The sequence below is a fragment of the Typopeltis vanoorti genome, chromosome 11 (genome assembly GCF_054136105.1).
Source record: "Typopeltis vanoorti isolate ZY-2024b chromosome 11, IOZ_Tvanoo_1.0, whole genome shotgun sequence".
NCBI lineage: Eukaryota > Metazoa > Arthropoda > Arachnida > Uropygi > Thelyphonidae > Typopeltis > Typopeltis vanoorti.
Genome location: NC_143559.1, coordinates 103,448,821 through 103,469,080, shown reverse-complemented (window position 1 = coordinate 103,469,080; position 20,260 = coordinate 103,448,821). Strand labels below are relative to the sequence as shown.

The window sequence follows — 20,260 nt, the reverse complement described above, 5'->3', positions numbered from 1 at the left end:
ACTGTCGTTATTTGTATTCCTTGTAGTAGCAATAAATTCTTTTCGTTCCACATACAAGACTGAAACAATTTTGATACGTCGCTACTACAGTAGAGACAGGTGACTAACCCTAAACGTAACGCGCATTTTAAAAGCACGTGCAGAATTTCCTGTTTTACGTTGGGTGAAAATATATTAAGGAAGGAAGTAAGACACTAGTGCAGAATAATATGATCGGAACAAGTGATAAGATTTCTTTGGAGCAATGTATATTTCTTACATGCCAGTACTAAGTCCTTCTTCCGTGCTGCCCTTGCTCTTCCCCCTCCTCCCCCTATCCAGCAACTAGACAGGAAAGCTTCTTCTTCTTCTTCTTCTTCAAGAAACAAGAACAACCATTTACTCAAAATTGACGGAAATAAGAATATTGTTTCGTATTTCCGCTTTTGTAAATCTAAGTAAGGGAAATGTTACCAAACGAAAGTTTGCAAGCTGCAACCTACAAGAGTTTAAATAATGTAAATAAAACCAATGGTAATTAATCAAATATGAAGATATTTGAGTAAGTTTTGAAAGATATCTAGGATTATGCCCTAAACATGTAATTAATTATTTAATTTACTTGCGTACACAATTACTTTGATTACTTGCATAGTATTTTTTTAAAACTATGAAACCTCTCTGTATGAAATCTGATGTTTTCCTCTAATTTCAATATGCTGGAAATGAAACAGTGCCATCTCTCACTGTAGACTGATTTAAAATGGACACGTATTCTTCCACCTTTTTTTGTTGTTCTGCAGTAAGTATACAGCTGGTAATGGATCCGTGAATAGTGACTTGTTTCCCCATTCTGTACATGCGATTTCATTTAGGATTAAAATATCTCATATTCCTTAATATTGGACAAAGAAGCATGCTGGTTTAGCCAGCACTTTTTACTTCTTCGCATATTGCACAAATCAGGTTGATGCAATTTTCTGAATAATAAAGTTTTGAGGTATTATTTCTAGGAAAATTTCCATGTTACTCCTGTGAAATAAACTATTATTTTTATGGCTAATATAGCCTACTTTTAATTAGGAATGCCCTTTACCAGCTGTAAGGGACACTTCTAAACGAAAGTAGGCTATATTAGCCATAAAAATAAATTTTGATTTAAATTCTTGAAAATAGTCGGGGCTAGAGTTTCATGCTTCACAGTCGACTACTGTGCCCAGATAATACTGTCTCAACCCTCCTCCCCATCATCAGTAGATGATGGGGAGGAGGGTTGAGAGGATCCAGAGACGAGTGACCAAGATTATAGCAGGTCTATGGAATGAACCTTATGAGAACAGGTTGAAGATTTGTGGGTTGCAGAAATTGGTTGATAGGCGGAAAAGAGGAGATATGATTGAGACATTCAAATTGCTGAAGGGTTTCTATAGGATTAATTCAGAGGATATTTTTGAGATCAGGACTGGTGGTGGGAGGACTAGGGGACATCTATGGAAGCTGGACAAGAGTGTGGTTAGTAAGGGTGTTAGAGCTGGGTTCTTTACTTTTAGAGTGGTAAATGAGTGGAATAAGCTGCCAGAGTCTGTTGTGGGTGCTATGACAGTAAATGAGTTTCAAGGCAAGGTATGATAGATACTGTGAGAATGTCGAATAGTTGAATAGTTGTGTGGACATGATGTTTAGGCCTCCGTCGATGAGTCTAAGGACTCCTTCGAGTCGCCCGTAATAATAATAATAATAATAATAATAATAATAATAATAATAATAATTAATAATATTACCAAAATGAATATGATCTGCAGAATTTACCATGATATGTAAAATTTTATACGCATAGACTTTTTTTTTGTATATATAAGGTATTCAGTTTTGATTTTCAATTACATCCCTTGTTTCCTCAGAAATAGCTTTATACCTAAAACTATTTATGATGAAACCATAAAACGTAATCTCGTTTTTCATTTGAAAAACAACATCATTTTTTGAACATTTAAAAACATTTATCATTTTAAAAATAGTGATATCTGAAATATGGCGTTAAATATTCTGAGTCGAATGGCAGTTACTCGCCAGTATTATGCATCGCAGTTGTCTTTTCAGCTTACTGGCTCTCTCTTTAGCATTTGTTCTACAGCTTGCCTGGAAGCTATAGAACAAATAAAAGCGTAAACTTTATTATAATTGGCAAAGGACGATTTCTAGTTTTTGAATTTTCTGAGTTTCTTTATTCTGTATATCTTCGAGTTTTTTATATTATTTTGTTTGCTTTGATATCCTCAATTTCTTTATTATTTTATAATCCGTTATTTATTTGTCATTATTGTTTCTAATAAGTTTTCTATTGTTCGGTATGTCATCTATCTGTAGGTTAATGTTAAGATTTTCCTGATTTAGTTGATCTGTTTCTAATTCTAAAATACATTCAGTTCCATATACCAATTTGCTATTTTTTTTTAACAAGTTTAGTTTGCGATACTGTTAAATTATTATAATTTCTCTTTATGTCCCTTAACAGTCTGAAAAAAATTTAGCTTACCTATTTACAGTACGCGATCTACATCCTTTGAGTTATGTTGATGTCCTCTACGCTGTTATTTTTTTGTAATATTTTTCATGAGGTTCGTGAAAAGTTTCTCGATGATTTTTTTTTTTTTTTAAGTTATGTCCCTTTTCTACATTCAAATCAAAATTTAAATGACATGTTTCTGGTAAGTTATCTTTCTCTGAGCCGTTTTGTTTTGTTTTTGGTCTTTGTCCATTGTATTGGACGATTTCGTTTTCTTCCTGCATATTCTACATCACCACCGTAGCCTGCATGTTTGGATTTTGATCCTCAAGTAGTCAAACCGATTTTCCTGATAAAGTGCATGTTCTTCAGGCAATCCTAGAATGAAACCTAATTTTCTTCAACCTTTCTTTGTTGCTGCAACAATCTATTATTCAGGCCGCTGTAGAAGTTTTTCAGTATCATTCGCAAAAAACAAGAATGTAATAATACTTTATTTGTATCAAATATTGATATTATTTCCAAACACGGAGTTATGGAGTTATGAATTTTTAGTTTAATATTTTACAAAATCACTCCTCTATTTCACCACTAGCAATCCTGGAAAATAAAAATAAAAATCCAGTAACGCCTTATATTCCCCATAGAAACTAGACAAGTTTTAACCCTATCTAAATTTTGAAGACTGAAAGGCAGTCATTCTCCACCATTAGCCAATCACAGATAGCTGACTCAAGACTGTCACTAATTTTAACGCCATCCCATGAAGAAAGTATGGCAGACCTTGTTGGCCGAGTGGTTAGCGTGCCTGTTCTCCAACCAATAGGTGGCGAATTCGAATCTCGCTGTGAATGTTTGTGATTGTCTTTAGGTGGGAGATGAATTTCATTGCCTGGTGTGAGACCACTGCCGTACTTAGTGGAGGTCTGTAGTCTGTATGTTTCATCTTTAATGTTTCTGGACTATGTAATAATAAATAAAAAATACAAAAAATTAATTAATTTTTAAAAATAGAATAAAAATCTTTTAGCCCACTTAAGGTACTAATGTACTATAGGCTTAGAGTACACGAATGGCAACCACATGAAAAAGACAAGTGGCGCTATCGCATGGTTCCTGATCCCAACTATTTTCCCTTCCAAAGGAACATGTCCTTGTAATGGAGAGTGGGGGGGGGGCGGGAATTGCATGCTTCGGTGATGTTGAGAACTATGCTGGCAGTGGCATAGCTACCAGAGCTACCTTCTGATTTGGGCCACCCAAGTCAGACGAATCTCAAACGAGGAGACAGACTGACAGTGTTTCATCCTCGTCTTGATGGTGAAAAGTAAGGAGGTAATACCAGATTAGTTGACGTCCGGGTCATCAAGGACTGCATCAGATGTCAGGGAACCTGGGCATAAGGCAAGTGGCTGCGGGCCTCCAGCTTGGAGACCTATAGCCCTTGCTGGGAAACTGGAAAGCTGAAAATCGGCTGGAAGAAACTAAACGGACAAAATGTACTGTCAAAGAAAGCAAGGAAGTAATGAAATATATATTTTTTTTTTACAAATCAACACTAGAAAATCAGTTTCAGAAACCGTAGGCACATGATTTGGAAACCAGAATCTGCAATAACAAAACAAAGACTTAGATCATAGATCAAAATAAGTTTATTTTCTGCAGCAAAAATGTAAACTGAAGTCAGCCATATTGGAACATATGAACTCAGGAAGCATATGAACATATAAATCAGGGCATTTGTTAGACGCAAATACTGTAACAGAAACGTTCACAACAAAAAATTTAAAGGAAACAAATGAGTCATATATTACAACATTTGCGATTACAACGAAGCTTCATTACAAACTGAAATAGTAGAAGCAAAAGATGAAACCATCTGCACCATGGAAAATCTGGTGGGAAAGATATAAAGCAATAATCAACCAATATGTACAAAATATTCCATTTCGTCTGAACGGAGGTCATTTCCCACAATCTGTACATGGAAATATAAAAATGCAAATAATGAGTCGCCAGAAAAGAAGAAATACCCGAATTTTGGAAGTCAGTCTGGGACAATCTATTGTACATAATAAAATGCCTCATGGGTTAAGGAAATGTAATCAGAAGGGTGTGGGGGGGGTAATGGAATGCAAACTGTCGTTATTCCTAGCACAAGCTAAAAAATTGAAAACCTAGAGCACACCTCCAAAGACGAATTACAAGCACTTTCGTTCAAGCACCTGTCCAATGTACATAGTCAAATAGCAGAACAATTTAATTATTTGTTACAGTCATGCTTATTCGAAGACTGAATGTTATCTGGGCATACGAGGGTGGTCTGAAAAGTTCTCGGCCTCGACCATAGATGGCAACACTATCGGCAAGGTTTTTTTTCTAAGTTGGTACATCTGTCATAAGCATCAACCCACGTCCAAAAAGTGTAACAACACCAGAAATCATTGATCAAGTGCACGATATAGTATTGGATGACTGGCGAGTCAAAGTGCGTGAAAGTGCTGAGACTATAATCATTTCAAAAGAACGTGTAGGATATATTTTGCATGAAGAATTGCAAATGAAAAAGCTTTGCACATGATGAGTACAGTGCTTGCTCACAGCAGATCAAAAACGCACTCGCATGAAAATCTCTGAACAGTGCTTGGAGCATTTTAACAAGATTAAAATTGATTTTGTGAGTAGTGAATGAGACTTAGATTCACCATTACACACCAGAATGTAAACAGCAGTCAAAACAGTGGACAGAAGCCGGTTGTTCAGCGACAAAGTCTGTTCCATCAGTAGGAAAGGTTATGACATCGATGTTTTGGGATGCTGAAGGCATTTTGTTTATTAATTATCTTGAAAAGGGTAAAACAATAACCGGGGAATATTATTCCGATCTTTTAACCAGACTAGACGAAAAATTCGTGAGAAAAGATCGCGTTTGAAAAGAAATCATCTTTCATCAGGAGAATACACCTGCCCACAAAGGTGTTTTGGCAATGAGAAAATTAAAGGATCTGCACTATAAATTGTTGGAACATCCACCCTATTCCCCAGATTTGGCCCCCTCTGACTTCTATCTCTTCTCAAAACTAAAACTCTTCCTCGCTGGTCAGCATTTTTCTTCGAATCAAGAGGTGATTGCAGCTGTAGAGGGGTATTTTGCAGATTTTACTGAGAACCACTACAGGGACGGGATAATGGCGCTGGAGCATCGCTGGAATAAATGTATTAGTCTTAAGGGAGTGTTAAAAAATAAAATAATTTTGAAATTATAAATTCGTTTTTTCATTGTTAGGCCGAGAGCATTTCAGACCACCCTCGTACATTTCTCTGCATAAAAGGCAAGTTATCAGATTGAAGCAACTAATGTGCAATAAGATGCCTGCCAACTAAGTTTAAGCTATTTACTGCAATCATGGTGTATTTGATATACCATTACTTATGAGATAATCAAATTTATCTGACGGAAAAAGAGGTGAATTTAAAAAAACAACAACTAAAAGACCGGATGCTTATTTACAAAATGATCCTCATATATTCAAAAAGACGTAAAAACAAACTTAAACCTATCAAACACTAGCTGGAAGGAAGTATTCGAATCCCTCCCACATTCTTGAATCTTAAAGTCACTAGAAATATGCAGAGTTAGCAAACACGTGTGTTCATTTCTGAATGCTGCTATGAAATCAAAACAACTTAATAGTTAGTAATAGACAATTCGAAGATTATTATTATTATTATTATTTCGGGCGACTCCAGGAGTCCTTATCCTCATCGAGGGAGGCCCTAAACATCATGTCCACACAATTATGCGATTACATTCTCAAAATATCTATCATACCTTGTCTTGAACTCGTTCACCGTCATAGCACCCACAACAGACTCTGGCAGCTTATTCCACTCATTTACCACTCTAAAAGTAAAGAACCCAGCTCTAACACCTCTGCTAACCACACTCTTGCCCAGCTTCCATAGGTGTCCCCTAGTTCTCCCACCACCAGTCCTGATCTCAAAAATATCCTCTGAATTAATCCTATAGAATCCCTTTAGCAATTTGAATGTCTCGATCATATCTCCCCTCCTCCGCCTATCAACTAGTTTCTGCAACCCACAAATCTTCAACCTGTTCTCATATGGTTCATTCCATAGACCTGTTATCATCTTAGTCACTCGCCTCTGGATCCTCTCCACCTCCTCCCCATCAAGAAGGAACCGAGGTGACCAAATCTGGGCACAGTAGCCGAGATGAGGTCTTATCAAGGCTCGGTACAGAGGTACAATAACTTGCTTGTCTCTGCTCGTCAAGGTATTTTTCAACAACCAAGTGAGTTGATGAACTGATTTAGCTACTTTTGCAGTGTGCCCCCTAAACTTCATCTCCCTATCCACCAACACTCCCAAGTCCCTGGCCTCATCAATCTCTTGGAGTACAGTTCCACCAATATGGTATACTGCTGCTAATCTTTTCACCCCAAAATGCATAACCTTACATTTTGTCACATTAAATTGACATCCATTCTCCTTAGCCCAGAACTCCAATCTATCTAAGTCATCCTGCAAGACTTTGACATCTTCTGCATTCACTGTTGCCCTACCCAACTTTGCATCATCAGCGAACAAATGAATTGTTCCACTTAGATCCTTCCCTATATCGTTAATGAACAGATTAAACAGCAGTGGTCCAAGAACAGAACCCTGTGGCACACCACTAGTCACAGGCCGTCTTTTGGACTCTACTCCTGAATAAACTACTCTTTGATATCTCTCCATCAACCAACCACCTATCCACCTCACCAACCCTATATCCATTCCCATATGTTGTAGTTTACGGATTAGTATTCCATATGGTATCCTGTCAAACGCCTTTGCCAGGTCCAGCAGTATCACTGCAAACCCATTTCCCTTATCCAGTTCAGCCGTCACCTTGTTATAAAACTTGAGCAAGTTACTGAAGCATGATCTACCCTTCACAAAGTCATGCTGTCCCCTGTACAGTATCTCGTTTTCATCAATCCATTCCTGTATTTTTCCCTTGACTACTTTCTCTAAGACCTTGACAACGACTCCTGATATGCTGATCGGTCGGTAATTTGCAACCGTAGTCTTGGATCCTCCTTTATGCAGTGAAACTATTTTCCCTCTTTCCACACCTTCGGGACTAAGCCAGACCTGAGACTCAGATTGAACAACATGGTCAAGGGCACTGATAATTCTTTAGCCGCTTCACGCAAGACCCGTGCCGGTATACCATCCAATCCCACAGATGTGTTCACATTAAGGTTCTGTAATAGAATAGTCACCTCCACTTCATTCATCACTATTCCCGTATAAACTAATGGTTCCTTCATTTTTCAATGTCAAGATGTTATTATTAGACGATGAATTTTCCAAGGTGACTATCACCATTACACTTTAGCATTTCATTGATACGGTTGTCTATTATAATATAGTATTATAATATATGCAGCTTCTGATTCCCAACCTTTATGCAGATGTTCGTAAACGTCACAACGTATATGCAGAATGCAGAATACTTGGTCCCGTGCGCCATTACGTATTTTAGGCAACTATTTAAGAATACTGCTGGTAAATAATCGTTAATAGTGTTGATCACAATGGAAACAACAAAGGATTTTTTGGAACTCGATAAAGGTCTTATTGTGATTGCCCGTCTGGCTTGAGCCGCGATTTTGAAAACATAGCCGAGTGGTTTCTAAAAAGGTGAGATACCTGGGTATTTAATCAGTGTAAAAATAACCCACATTGCTTGTCTAAGAGGCGTAACTGTGATCCTAAGACTATCTGTCAGGAACGAGTCGCCGTCATCTGAGAAGGCTTGTACAGACAAGAAATGCCTGTGTGCAGCAATTGACCGAAGCATTTAATGAATCTCGCCGAGCAAAAAATTGAAGAAAATCGGTAATTATAGTCGCATGCCTCTACGGAAACCACTGATTTCTGCGAAGTTTCTAATTCAGTGGCTGGTTTGTGTATAAAGGAATATTTTTTGACGTATCACTGTGCACGTGCATTTCTCTTGTTGTTACTAGTGGCGGTACAAGTGTTATCTTTAGCCTCTACCCGATTGCTGTGCAAACGCTATTGCAGATGTTGTCTAATATTATAATATGGTATTTCATTTAATCATCGTTTAGTCGGCTATTCAGTTTTCGAAGTATAAGAAATAAATAATTTCCACATTTTTGTAATTAGGCTGCACTTATTTTACAGTCAACCGTCAAAAAGTTAAAGAGATCTCAAAGATTTTTAGTGTATTTCCTCTTTGGAACTTGGCTAAGAAATAAATCATAGATGCGAAGTTAATCTCAGATGTAAGGTAAGGTCTCTAATATTTAGCGAAACCATTCTTCATTGTTTCACCATTTTGAGTCAGTGATAATAGTGATAAAAATCAATCCGAAACTGATCCCCGTGCATTTATTCGAAGCTTTAAATGCATTTCCTCAAAGTAATATTTGATGATCTGACGATTATATAAAATGTTTATTTAAACTTCCGATTCTTTCTACATCTCTTACAATAAGAAGAAAATTTACATACTGAAAAACTGATTTTTTTGAACGATTAAGTTTATAGAATCAGTGAAAGATCAAAAAGGCAAGAAAATATTGGAAACAGATAGTGCACTTGAGAAAGCGTAATTTGAATCCCTAAAATTGACAGAAATATATTAGGGTAATATGTGTCAATAAATCCGGAAAACGTTCAGCTAGTTTTGTAAATATCATGAGGAGCAGATTACTATTAATAACAATTTCATTCCACGAATCCAGACATTTACAGACCAATGTTTTTAAATACTATTCCCCAGTTACAGGTATTGCATGATCATTGGCAAGCCGATATATTATCGAGAATTTATAAAGACGAATTCAGAGAGTATATAGGCAACACTAAACGTCATTTTAATCCCATTAATGACGTGCTCTAAAATAATTCCTCGTGGCTCTTTTGAATGAGAAAGGAGATTTAGTTGTACGAATTTATTAAATACTGAAACTACCAAATTTTGTGTAAAATGTGTTGAATTTAATGTTTGTTATAAGTCCACTGTCCTCCGATTGAAAAGTGAACGGAGACAATATGTACAAAAATTTCTTAAGAGTTATCGGTTAGCTACAGACAATTGAAACGGGTGTGTGCAGGGCCAAGAAATTATTCTCTAAACGAGGTCTGGAATAAACATCAATATAAACAGAAATATAAAAAAAGGAGATAAACTCACGTAAAAAGTTATTTAATCAAATTACTTCACTGGGAACAAGGAGAACGTAAGATTGGATATCAAGAGGTTGTTGAGAAGGATAAAAGATAATAGTGTGATAGAAAAAATAGTCAGTATGTTGCCCAGATACGCTACCTACCAATGTCTTGACACCCCTGTTATTTGACATTATGGAAAATTCCAGGTTTGTTAATAACATAAAAACCGGCTTACAGAGAGTAGGAAGCAGTATTTTGTCGTAGAAGTTGAATACAGGTGATGTGGCAATACGACGTGAACTTAGTTACTTCGAGAGAGGTGTTATCGTGGGCTGTCACATTGGTCTATACATGCCATTGCCGCTCAACTGGAGCATCCAAAATCAATGGCTGGCGATGCGATCAACCAATGGAGGCTTTCTAGCATCAGTGCAGGGAAACACCTAGGGCGGCAGCCGAAAATGACTAACAGGGATAGGAGGATGTTAAAACGGGTGGCATGCAAAATCCGACACAGAACATCCGTGATGAGTTCCACAGCGCCAGTAACACCATGGTGAGCACTAATACTGAGCACTATAACAGAACTCCATTTACTGGGTTTCCACGGAAGAGCAGCAAAACATAAGCCAAAAATCACAACAACAACGAACAAGGCGGTTCGTCTGCCTGGGGCGAAGAGCGTGTGAACTGAACAAGTGACCAGTAGAAAACTACTCTGGAGCGAGGAATCAAGGTTTGTCTGTTTCCAGTCTGATGGCAATCTGGAGAACGTGTGTTACCACAGTGTGTTGTACCCACAGTGAAGTTTGGTGGTGGAAGGGTAATGATGTGGGGTGCATTCAGCTGGTTTGAAGTGGGACCACTGGTCATTGTTCGTGGTTCCATGAAGGCAGCCCAGTACCTTGATATTCTGGATAATTAGGTGCTGCTTACACAGGAGTTTTTACTTTGATACTTGTGTTATCAAGATGACAATGCCCCATGCCACAAACTGCAGCTGTTATGGAATAGTATGAAGAGATGGGTGTTAAACGACTGCCCTAGCTTTCACAGAGTCCTGGCCTCAACCGCATCGAACACCTGTGGGGTGAATTGGAGTAGCGATTGAGGTCCAAAGCAGCACGTCCTCGATCTGTTGCTGAACTCAGTGCTGCTTTGATGGAGGATTGGAAGCAAATTCCACCTGATGTCTGCCACACATTAGTAGAAAGCCTCCCTCAAAGGGTGCAGGGGGTGATCAAAGCTAAAAGTGGACATACCGATATTAGGGTTTGTCTGCTGGTATCAATTGTAAGAAGGAGAAGAGAGAAATAGGAAAAAAAAGAAATGGCTCGAGGAAAATATGGATCACATATTTTACTGATACCAATTACTGGAATTGGTATCAGTAAAACTTTTTATACATCCAGGAATGATTGCTGTACTTGTATACAAATGCTAGATAGAAGTATAAGAAACAAAGAAAATGAAATGATTGCATTGATTAAGTTGGTACCCAAAATTTGTCGGAATAAGTGAGACGTGGTTAGAGGAGGATGTCATTCTGACAGGAATACAGATGGAAGGGTATGATGTTTTTCATGAAGACAGAAAGGGTAAAAGGGAGGTGGAGTGATACTAATGATAGAAAAATAGTTATGCTCATACAAGGTAGAGATGCAAGAGGGAAATAGTGGCAGTGGTTTTGAGGTATGATGTGGCACAGAGGTGAATAGAATGAAATACTCGGTGCTGCTATAGACCTGTTAATGTGGGTGGTAGTGACCATGAAATGTATAATCAAATAATACATATAGTTTAAATTATACAACTCGTAGTATGGCGGGGAGTGTATTCCAGCAAGCTCTCTGGTCAACTTTCAAATACAAAACTTTTATAGTTTCTGTATTCGGCTCTGAAATTATGTTGGATTTAATATCCACTTAAATTATATAATAATTTAAGTGGATAATTTTGCATCGCCAAATTGAAGCCTTTTGGCTCTTTAATTTAGTAAAGATCGGTATTTAAGTTTTGTAAATCTGAAAAAAGCATAGGACAAGATGCCAAGAGAGAAACTATTATGGCGTCAATGGGGCATTATATCAAGCAATACTTAGCCTTTATTTATTTATTTATTATTATAATTATTATTATTATTATTATTCGTGACACTTCCAAGGAGTCCGAAGACTCATCGCGGGAGGACACCTACAACTGTCTTAACTACTACACCGAACCTCTACTACGAATCATCTCCATTAACGCCATCTACCGCCCACCTCCACCACTACCGCAACTAGTATTTTTTGTCTGTAAATTGCGTGTGTTCTGAAGGGCCGATTTGTCTGTATGCTAGATGAAAAACAACAGTTTCCGGAAGAAAAAACCCTGCTATATTTGACAGGTAGAATTGAAGGAAGTAGAGGAACGTGGTTTAATGTTAAATCTGGTGTCAGACAAGGATGTACATTATCCTCTTTGTTATTCAATATCATATTAAAAACGAGGATATTAAAAAAGAACTTGCCATTGTTAGCATCAAGGAATGTGTTAGCTGAGCTAATTCAGATGGTATTGTCACTTAAACAGAATGGGAGAGGAAAGATTAGCAAAACAATTGTTCTCTACCAGGTTGGCAGGAAAACGACCCAGAGTAAAACCAAGATATAGGTGGATTGATACGGTTAAAAGTGCCTTAGAAGATAGAAATATAAAATCTGACAATGTTGGAGTCTTTACAGGTAACAGACTGATTTGGAGAAAAATTGTAGATAGGGAGTTAGTAACAATGTAAATTTTTCATGTACTACTATCATATCTTGTACACCCCTTGAGAGTAAATGTCAGGAATCTGATGGTGGTGGTGGTTCAGTACATAGTTTAAATAATATCCTTATAATTTGCATAACGTACAATTGTTATAAAATAATCATTTATGTTACTTAAATATAAAGAGCCAATAGGCTTCATTTCGGTGATATAAACATTATTTAAATTAAGAGGATATTAAATCCCACATTGTTTTAAAACCGAATAAGAAACTCAAAGATTGGAATCGGAGAGTTTCATGCCGAATATAATAAACTATAAAATTAAAGTATCGGCGATTACTAGCGTGAGCTAATGCAAGTAGTCCTAGTACGTAGTACAATGTCGGGCAACTCGCAAAAAAAAAAAAATATATATATACATATATCATTTATGTATTGCTATTATTAATAACAATCGCAATAATGATTTACCATCTATAATTCACAGTTGCATAAATTAATTAATAATACATGCCGTAGTTCACTTTTTTTTCCCTTCAAAATTTGAGAATGTATGATTATACACAATACAGTATTTACATTTACAATTAAAATATTATTTTTCCTACTATTTCGTATTACCATACAGTACAAAGTAAATGCATTATTTATAAATATTTTTAGTAATATTAATGTTTTATTACACAGTATTTCATATATTACGAAGTAATATGATTGCATCATGCATAGTATTAATAATCTGGATAGTAATATTGATATAATATATAATAAGATTATTGCATTATATACTATATGTAGTAATAGTCATATTTTATCTAGTAATATTATTACATTATATATAGCAATTTTTAGTATTAGTATTAATTTAATTGTTTTGTGCAATAAATACTTCGTATTTTGGTTCATTTAAAATTAGATTTATGAAAGGCTGTCCGCGCAGTTAGCCTAGTGGCTATGTGCTTCACAACTATATGCCTGGGGAAGAAGTTTCCTAGGTTCGATTTCCTTCGGAGACGTGAGGAGCTGAAGGATTTTCCTCAGCCATGGCCAAGTTAGCAGGTCTTGGGCGTGGACAGGATCCAATCATAGGATATAGTACGGCAAGGAAGGCAACGGGAAACCACCTCCCTCATAGTCATTTCCCTGGCTGGTGGCATATATATATATAGCTGTCCCTTAACAGCCGAAAGGCTATAACCGCAACAAAAGACTAAGAACATTATTTGAATAATTAAGTATATTTGAGTATGTTTGTGTATCTTACTTAAAGTAAAGGAACGGAAATGATATATTAATGAAAATGAGTTCCCTCCACGTCGCTCCAATAATAATAATTTTAGATTAGATTATATGCATATAGGGCAGAGGTCGGGAAACTTTTTGAACCAAAGAGCCATTCCACCAAAAAAAATAATTAAAACAAAATTTTGGGAACCGCAACTTCAATTCGATTTTTCCTGGTGACTTGAAGTTGCAGTTAGTTCAAACTTAGGTAAATTTGTTTTTAAATCAGTACTTCCAGATATCAAATACCACTTTTATTTTTGCATATAAATTTTTTTGTATGTTCAATAAATAAAACAACATTAAGTTTGATTAAGTTTTTAATCACAAAACATGTTTAAGTAAGAATAATATTGCAAAAAAAGTCAGAATTTGTATTGCAAAAAGAATTAATCCGAGCAAAAATACAATATTATGTAATTTAATACACATTTAATTGTTTTAATTTAAAATTGACTAATGAGACTTTTGATTTTGCATCTTCTCAGCCAATTTACTTAAATCTGGATTGTATGTCGTGCACTTTAATAATAATTCGGCTTTCAAACTTTCATCAGTCAATTTGTTCCTATACTTAATTTTAATGTAATTCATTGAAGAGAAAAATTGTTCGCAATTGTACGTTGAACCGAAAAGAGTCAAAACCCCAAAAGCAAGTCGCCTGGCATTTGAATAATTAGTTGGGAAAGAATTCCAACATTTAAATATAATTTCCTGTGGTGTTTCTTCCAAAGTTTCCTCATTTTCTTTAATTTGTGCTACCATTTCCTGAAGTTTTTGTACCCAGATGCTTTTATTCTGAATTTCCAGAAACTCCATTTGTACTTCTGCAATTGATATTCCGGGAAAAGCTTCAATATCTATTAATTTTAAATTGCAATTTAACGGATGTAATATAAATTTCATCATCTCCTGATGTTTTTTAAAATCCCGAAATCTGCTTGCAAATGAATCCAAAATTACAGTAATCATTTCAGCGAATATTTTGCAATCAACGTTTTCTTGATTTAAATTCAATCTATAATTTTTTAGATTTTCAAAATATATAAATTTTTCTTCAGTAACATCGAAAAACATTCTTAGTTTGTTCAAAGGTGAGGACTTCCTCTAGTAATTGTAAGGCTTTGTTTCCCTTTCCTTGCAACTTCAAATTTAGCTTATTTAGCCGGCAAAGGTTGGTCGATTGGTAGACTTCTGCCACTAATGGCTCAGTTAAGTAAGTTTGAGCGCGGTTAGTAGTTGGAAGGGGTCCAATAGTTCGATGCTGTTGGCACACTCTCACTGGGGGTGTTAAATCATCATCATAATAATAATAATTAAAATGTTCTGTCATATCAAGCAAAAAACAAAAATTTTGTATCCATTCGGATTTACTGAGAAGTTCCACATGATTTACGTTATAATTTTTAGTGGTTAAGAAAACTATTACTTCTTTTAAGCACTGAAAAAAAAAAGTTTCAATGCTTTTCCTCTTGATAACCATCGCACAGATGTAAATGTCACTAAATCTTCATATTGACTACCTAGTTCCTCTAAAAATGTGTCGAAAAGTCTGTGATTCAACACATGAAATTGGATGAAATGGATCATTGGCACAACAACATCCATCACTCTTTTTAGTTGTGGTAATAATCCTAAAGAATTTGCAACTAAAGCCTCTTGATGCAAAATGCAATGAAATGAAATAACTCCATGTGGAATATGAGTAGAGAATAATTTAACAAACCCCTTATTTTTCGCAATCATAGAAGGCGCGCCATCGGTCGCAATGCATACTGTATTACTGATATTTATATTTTTATTCTGTAAACTTGTTAGAAGGTTTCTGAAATATCTTCACCTGTAGTGTGTCCTTTAAGTGTTAGCAGATCAAGAAGTTCTTCTCAAATACCGGAAGATGTGATATATTTAACCATCACGTAGCATTGTGCCATATCGGAAATATCATTTGATTCATCAACCGCAATAGATATAAAATCGGCAGAATTAATATCCATAATTTGCATATTTGAAACTTCTGCAGAAATTGTTACAATCCGTTCATTGACAGTTCCAGCCGAAAGAGATAAATCTTTAATTTTTTTACGTATCTCGTCCTTAATTTTCATATCCTTAAATAGAATTTCAGAGACATTATACATGCCTTTTCGGAGGCATTATACATGCCAAATTGAAGCCTTTGGCTCTTCATATATCTAATAATTATACATGCAATTTTTTAGAAATTCACCATCGGTAAAAGGTTTTCCCGCTTTTGCTATTTAAAGGAATAACAAAACACTTGCTTCAGTAGTATTCGACGAAGATTTCGTCCAAGTTGACAAATTTCTTTGCTGAAGCAATGTTTTCTTTTGTAATTCTTCTATAGCTTTTTTTTTTTCTATTATTACCCTCAGGATATTTTTTACTGAAGTGTTACTGTTTTCCTCGAAAATATCGTTCCACATTACTTGATTTGTTATTTTGAAGTCGTAGATGGCAAATTAAACCTTGCGGATTTCCATTTACTTCTATAAATGCAAATTTCTCTATCCACATTTTATTGAATCCTCTGTTTTCTTCTTTCTTGAACTCATATTAGGAGGGTTATTATCACAAATTTACCTGGAAGTAAAAACACAAATTCAACATAATAACATAATAAAAATTAATTTGTGCATAACATTACCTGACACTAAATTAAACACCAGTTTAGTACCACAATAAATAAGTTAACTAATAGAATATTTATTTTGACAGTTAAAATCCGTAGTGTTTGACAGGACAGTTGATCAATTAGTTCAAATTTTCACCGTGGCGCTAGTTACCTTAGGAAGGGTTAACATTTAGCCTTATTTCAAATGTAACGTAGTTGTCAGTCGTTCGTGTCATAAAATTTCATGCGAAACACAAGTCACATGCCTAGTATCTAGCGCCACGAACAGGCGTATCAAAAAACAATATTTAGTTGTTTGTATTAATTATGTATCTTTTAATTCAATACAAAAGAGCCGCACTTTGTTCATCCAAGAGCCGCCGGTTCCCGATCCCTGATATTGGGTAATGTGATGTAAGAAATGGAAATGATATATTTATGAAAATTAGTAGGTGCTAATATTCGCAATAAAAGGATGATGAGGTGGAGTAATCCACTGACTTAGCTTTTCTGAAGCCAGTGGGAATAACGATTAACTAAACTTTTTTTATTAGCATTTGTTACTGTAGTTGATATGTTTTATGTGAAATGTGTTGCAGTTCTAAGTGTGCTGATACAATTTCCATAACTCGGCTTTTAATGTTCTATACGTGTTCAGATATTTTATATTATGTAGCAAGTTGTTGAGTATTGTAGTATAAGATGCTCCCTCACAGCAGTTCCATACAAATTGTCATAAAAAACGTGACATCTCCAAAGAGTACAAGTTTCAGTACAGGTTAATGCAGTATCAGTTGTACGAAGTGATGCAATAAAAAGTAATCCTCCAGCTACACACAACGACATTATTACCGTCAACATCAACGCCATCTATCGCTCTCCCGCCGCCAACAACAATAGTATTTTTACTTGTAAATTACGTGTTTTATCATGACCGATTTGCTTGTATGAAAAACCCTAGTTTCCAGGAGGAAAAAATATGCCAACTCCATATGAGATCGGCTAACTCCCCTTCAATTAATAAAAAAAAAAAAAGCTCATAAATATTCCTCTCTTCACGGCGAGAATCGAACTCAGGTCTTTTCAGTTAGTTTCTTTTTTCTTTTACCATATCCATTGTACATGTTTTAAATACAGTCGATGCCATATTAAAAAAAAAAACCCTCTTTACTGAGTTGAAAAAGAGAATTTCGACAAAGTTTATTGCAGCAGCTAGTCCTAAAATTAAACTGAGTTCTGTTTATAGGTAATTCAATATTTTAAAATTTGATTTGTTCTACGTAGCGTTAATTAGACATTGATAAAAGTTTACCGACAGGCACACTAGGTGGAGCTACTTCAAAATGCCAACCTTATGAAATAATACTCTTATCTTAATGTTGCGTCGGTGGTGGTGTATGATGGCTTTGCTAGTGCAGTATGTAGTGGTGCGAAGTGATTTAATAAAAAGTTTAAAATGGCCTATTGGTGCTGTCATCGCGCAAGCCTGTCATGCAACGACTGCTGTCATCCATATGTTTTATGATGATCAAAATACACAGAACTATACATCTAATTTAGATCGAATGCATAAAGTAGTGCTAGAGGTCCAAGATGAATCGAGTTTAAGAAAGCTTGACGCGACTTTGCAAGAAGCAAATGTTGATCATAAATTATGGATAGAACAGCCAGAAAATATTCCTACGTGTTTAGCTACAAAACCTTATCCAAAAGAAGAAATTCATAAATATTTCAAGAGCTTGAAACTGTTTAAGTAGGAGCATATGTGTTAGCAGGATTTTTTAATTATTAGTAAGCGTGTTTTGAATTGTATCTTGCTAGCAGAAAAGTATTAAATGTTATTAAAGCAACATGTTTTCCTTATTAATTTAATGGTTATTACCACATTTTTATGCAGAATAATGTTTCCTTTTTGAAATTAAATTTCAAAATTACAAGCAATTCCGTACCTTTCGAACATGTCATGTCGAATTGCATCATAAAAGTTGCCACTCATCAGTGTTTCCTTAATTAATGGTAATGTGTAATTTATAATTGAATTTGTAGGACAAAGAATGTGCTATTGCACCTGCTAGAACTTTTATAGTAATCAGTTGAAAACACGCACTCTACTCTACATATTTACTATGTTACCTAAATATAAGCTTAAATGCAGGTAAAACTCGTGTTAAGGACTTAAATGTAGTGAAAACAATGCTACTTCCAGTATTTCATCTCATTCACAGAGACAGAATATTGGGAGTGCAATACAAAACAAAGTGATGTTCAGTGGATACAAGTCTAGTCCTAACTACATATGGCACCCTCAGTGATTGGAAGCTTGATGGCAGTTGATCTTTCAGTTTGTCCATAGTAAGAAGAAACACAATGCACACCAGAAACTGAGAGTAAAAAGATCACATTTTATTTTAAAAAAATTCTGGCTATTTTTTCAGACAAATTCTGGACAGTAGTAATTGCAAAATGGATGTTCCCACCAAATTAAGGCATTTAAAGCCCCTCCCCAAATATGCAGTTTAGGGAGGGGCATCTACTATAGGTATATTTCTTTATACCTATAGTAGATGCTATCCCTTTTATAGATTACCCAAACAATTAGCTAAATTTCTTCCTTCCCCTCACTGGTCATACCTCTAACATTAATGATTGTGTCCATTTTAAAGCTTCTGTCAAAAATTTAATTGTAAATATTTATAATAACATGACAGCTGAGATGGATAAAAAGAATGGCTACACAATGATACTGCTGGATTTTGTCAAGATGTTTGACAGGATATCACGTGGAACTCTGTTACACAAAATGGAACAAATGGGAAAGGAAGTGAAACTGGTGATATGGATACAAGAGTGGCTGATTGGAATATACCAAAAAGGATATGAAATAGCATAATCCAAGAGAAAGTAGGTGCTGCAAGGTTCTGCGCTTGGACCACTACTGTTTAATTTGTACATAAACAATATAGGGAATGATTTGAAGGAAAAATTCTTTCTGCTGATAATGCAAAATTTGTTAGCATAATTGTTAGGGTGATGCAAAGATCTTGTGGGGTGATATAAATAGGCTGAAAATAAGTGCAATGGGTGCCAATATAATGTGAAAAATTGTAAAGTTAGGCATTTTGGAACAAAGTACCATGTTGATGGAACTATGCTCCAGGAAATTGATGAAACTAGAGAAATTGGGAGGGAGTGGAGGTTGTAAATGTTCAGAGGGCATATGTTAAGGTGGCCAAAAGTATTCAAAGTTGTAGCATAAACTGAAGAATATGGAATTGGAATAAACTACTGACTTGGATAAGTGGGTAGCTCCCAGACAGGTATTAGAAATAATTAAAAGAAATACGCATATTAACCACAGTGAAAATTATTTAATTGTAAATATTTCATCCTAAGTATCTTAGGACATCATCAGTACAGTAGTTTAAAACAATAATAGAAATAACATACAGTTAGGGCCAATGATTACAATAGAATCTCATTAAACATGCGTAACGTGTTACAGAAGAAAAAAAAATTAATTATTTAACACAACAATTTTGTATGACAATTTCCCATACTTTAGGAATAGTAAGACGTCGTTGCGGTTTAAGTTTGTTCTGTGTAGTAGGGCTTCAGAACTTTCTTTGTATAAACGTTCATGTTTATATAAAGATCTATGTAAAAGTTTAGACTTTTCCCAATGGATCCTATGGTTTGGATTTTCAATTCTGTGTTGAGAGAGGCCAGATTTCTGTGGTTTAAAAAGACGAATGTGGTCTTGATGTTCATAACTCTGTATATAAACATGAACGTTTATACAAAGAAAGTTATGAAGCCCTACTACACAGACCAAACTTAAACTGCAACGACGTTCTTACTATTCCTAAAGTATGGGAAATTGTCATA

General features: G+C 35.4%; 2 protein-coding genes across 4 annotated transcripts in view; both read left to right on the top strand.

Annotated features, from left to right (window-relative positions):
• Positions 1–20,260, top strand: part of LOC150101891 (bicaudal D-related protein homolog) — a 240,926-nt gene that overhangs the window by 112,165 nt on the left and 108,501 nt on the right. The gene's annotated exons all lie outside the window — the stretch shown is intronic.
• On the top strand, positions 17,776–18,219 carry LOC150101892 (putative peptidyl-tRNA hydrolase PTRHD1). The gene has a single exon (XM_090400856.1). It carries the CDS (start codon positions 17,776–17,778, stop codon positions 18,130–18,132), a length of 357 nt encoding a protein of 118 aa, XP_090256982.1. The 3' UTR covers positions 18,133–18,219.